We start from the raw sequence: 3,711 nt of genomic DNA, 5'->3' as shown, positions 1-3,711 counted from the left end.
AAACATACGTTAATATATTATAAAAATGTATGATAATAAACGAATTAAAAAATTTGCCTGTCGGTTTCAGTATGTAAAAGCTTGTTGTCATGTGAAGTACTTGTAACATTTGCCACTCTTCCACATTACCAATCGGCTACAGAAAGGGATAATGCTAAATGGTAAGTCAGCCCGGCACGGAAGGAAGTTCCGAATAAAACTGGAGCAGGGGGTTTCTTCGCGACTTCTGCAGAGTTCCATAGAAGAGATAGTGCATAAATCAGCTCTGCTATCAAAGCTGTTCATCGTACTAATCCAAACCATCTTTGATCTCCTCTGTGCAATCGCAGAAGTCTAAAGACAGCGTTAGATCAATTTCTAACGACTGACCTCATCGGCACCTATCTGAGCTAGCATATGCTAGTATCTGCCGAAATCGGCAACGCGTTGATTTGATTCCGCGGTTGAACAGAAGAGGGTACACAAAGATCATCTGAATGGTACCACGAGAAGCATCACCACGACCGACTGAATAGTATTCACAATTAAAGAATCTGCTTTTCTGAATATAAGTTCATTAAATAAAAATGACTTCGTAGGCTATTTCTCTGTCGCCATAGTTATCGGTCGTACTTAAATCCTCGTCTAGCTGCGCGTAACTACACTACGAAGATGGTGGAAGAACCATAAACTGGGTTGCGCCACGGCCCCCTCACGTTTTTATAGCCGACCAAGCTCACAGTACCTGAAATAGACTACAATGGATCAAGTCAGAGGTACCCTACAGGAGGATCGTGGGTCGGGCTAGATAGCTGCAAGACTTTTTAGTTCGCAGAGACACGCGGCTACATTTCCTTCTAGAGGTAAAACATCGCACCGTCCACGGCGAGGCTTGCTGTTGCTTTCTCGCGCCGGGAATTGGCTGGGTACGCCGGTGTTAAGAAGGCGTTAAGGGCGGCTAGCCCGGGCAACCCCGGACTGTATCTGCAATGCAAGGCGCTAATAGCTAAGTTTAAAGTTCGTCGTAGTCTGGAGTCAAGTCCCCTACATGCCCCAACAAACTTATGGAGGGCAGATATCTGCGGCTTGTGACGTGACAACAAAAAGCGTCTGCGGATCCAACAACTACGAAAAGAGAAACGGTTTGTGACCAAAGGACAGACTTTGTACGATGCCGCGGGCTACGGAAAGCTTGCGGTAGCGATGAACCGACCTCGTTTTGTAACAAATTATGTGCGAGATCAAAACGGAAATGCGACCATTCTCTGAAGTAATCTTTAGCTATTCTTTCAGCGGCCGAAGTATATTCAACAAATTTTACCCAACTGTATTTCTTTGATTATTTGAAATATCCTAGTGTACATTTATACTCACTGAACTAGATATTAACTGAATTGAGACAAACATTTGGGGCAAGTGCTTTGTCTCGCCCAAGATTATATATTGGAACATTATAACTTCGACAGGAAATGGGAACAGACGGTTCTTTGCATCGATAACCATCAGGCGCGGTGTTTCAGTGAGGAGCAGTCGCGTCTATTTAACCAGGTGCTTGCTACTCCAAGACAATATCTTACCATGTTGTGTGGCAATCCTCAGCTTCAACAAGGTAAGAATTTCTATATGGGCTTGTAAATGTACGCATATCGGGACGAGCACTGACAAGCCTTCCGAAATACGTAAAAATGACGTTCCATAAGAACGAACTGCTTGGTACTACCAGTGCTCTATCGATTAAGAAAATGTATTAATTTCATTTTAGCTTCGAGCTATTTCATTATAGACACTCGTTAAAAGCACGCTTTCGAGTGCATATGTATTCTCTTAATTTCCATTATTTTACCTGTTATTTGTGTTGCTACTTTTTGCAGAGTATCTGAAATTTGCTCAATGTGACGCGAACATTACGAAAGACGAGGCGAAATGCGGCGGTGTTTTTCAAAGGGTGTTGCAGATTTCGCAGGAACAACCGGCGCCCCCGACGGTATAGCCTTCACAAGAAACACGTTTTGAACACTATTTCTCATTGAAAGAAAAAGAGAACGTGCCTACATTGTTGATTGGCCTCGACTGTATTTATAGTATTCACGCAACGATCTCTTAACCCAAACAGACCATAACGGAGACGTCGTGTATAATAATCAAATATATATAGGCGTCAAATATAATTAGACAATGGCGAAATAACTTGCAAGTGAGTACATTTCAGGACGGCGGTACAGACAGCGATAACCAGCGGCAACCTCAGCAACGACAACAGGAGAGCGTCGAACAAGTCCTAGCAAAAAACTGCTGGTAAATCAACTGTAGATGGCAGCACCTTAAATATTTCGAGGTTTCTTTCTCGTCCCTTTCTAACTTTGGCACTATCGGGAGGTGCATGTCACTCAAAGGGGAACCTGGAAGGCCGACATAAATTAGCTAATCATTGGAGTATCACTTAAGGTTAAAAGTAATACGAATGGGCATTTTGCCAGTACTTGTCTAGTCCGGTTTATTTGGATGACATTTATCCAGCCGATGCAAGCTTCTGGTCGGCAACGACCAGCGGTTACGTCTCGCGAAAAAACTACTATCAATAAATATAATTTTTATATTGCTGTGTTTCTACATGTTTATATGATTTAATTTTTTTCAACGTGTCCTTGTTCGCAGTACGTTCGACGAGTACCTGCGATGCAAGAAACGCTTTCTGACTCGCGACTGTGGAGACAACGCAAGCCAGTTCTTCGAGACGCATATCAAGCGAATCAGCGCTCCCTTTGCCGAAGAGCAATGTGGTGCCTTCGTCCAACGATGTGACCATGTGTCTTCTGCAATGACCGCGCCTTACCCTGCGTTATTACTTGTTAATATATGCCTCATTATTGCTGTTAATAATTGCGCCTCTGACACAATAGCATTAGCTCTAAAACTTGCCTTACAGTGAACAAAAAAAAAAAATAGAAGTTTACAGCCAGCGATGCTCTCTTCGAATAAATAACCCTTTGAATGAATATTATCTGTATCTTAGCTAGAACGAGACGTAATGTGGAGCTAAGCCGGAACACAAACGAGGCTGTTCAATCAATTGGGCCTTATTGTTTTTCCTAACCGCTTAGGATCAGGCTGATCAGCACCAGTGGTCTGAATCAACGAAACAATTGATTTGCTAGGAATTTTTGAAGGAGCCTGATGCTAGTTTTGGTTATGAATAATGGTATTATTACCGTAGCGTGTCAAAGTAATGGCGACGATTTTGTTGGATTCTCTCTCTACTAGCTACTATTTAAGAAGATTTACGTACCTCTATTATAACTAAATGGTGACATAAGACAGCGACGCTATAATTTTAGGGAGTGAAAATGCGAGAAAAAGCAATTTAAAAATAAAATACCTGTTGAGTCATGAGTCATAGTAGAACTAGGAGACATAACGCAATATTAGATCTGTGCGACAATATAAAGTGAAATACTAGTATCTTGTGTTTTCATTTACGCTATCATATAGATGCAAAACGTATAGGCGAGGCCTGATATTAGGCCTAAAGGAATATCGGCGGCCTGTGATCTTTGAATGAATAGTAAGCATGCAAAAATGATTGTCTATCGACTATTTCCGCAAGAAGATGATCGATCTGAAGATGGTGTGTCAACGTCTCCTTCAATAGGGCACAGGCGATAATAGAGAGGCACGGAAAGAATAAAACTAAAATGACAACCGTGACTGCGGATTGAGAGAATCAATCTGAAA

General features: G+C 42.0%; 1 protein-coding gene across 2 annotated transcripts in view; it reads left to right on the top strand.

Moving 5' to 3' along the window:
• The window catches only part of LOC111253389 (uncharacterized), a 34,884-nt gene extending 31,449 nt beyond the window's left edge, over nt 1-3,435 (top strand). For both annotated transcript variants that reach the window (XM_022812703.2, XM_022812704.2), the window contains exons 3-6: nt 1,446-1,588; nt 1,851-1,963; nt 2,189-2,274; nt 2,635-3,435. In XM_022812703.2, coding sequence (XP_022668438.1) covers nt 1,446-1,588; nt 1,851-1,963; nt 2,189-2,274; nt 2,635-2,908 — 616 coding nt within the window. In that variant the 3' untranslated portion in view covers nt 2,909-3,435. The remainder of the gene's footprint in view (nt 1-1,445; nt 1,589-1,850; nt 1,964-2,188; nt 2,275-2,634) is intronic.
• Nucleotides 3,436-3,711: the final 276 nt, after the last annotated feature.

This window comes from Varroa destructor, unplaced genomic scaffold, assembly GCF_002443255.2.
Source record: "Varroa destructor unplaced genomic scaffold, Vdes_3.0 BEIS01000006.1, whole genome shotgun sequence".
NCBI classification, from domain to species: domain Eukaryota; kingdom Metazoa; phylum Arthropoda; class Arachnida; order Mesostigmata; family Varroidae; genus Varroa; species Varroa destructor.
The sequence above is the reverse complement of the archived record's forward strand: the minus strand, read 5'-3'. Positions and strand labels throughout refer to the sequence as shown.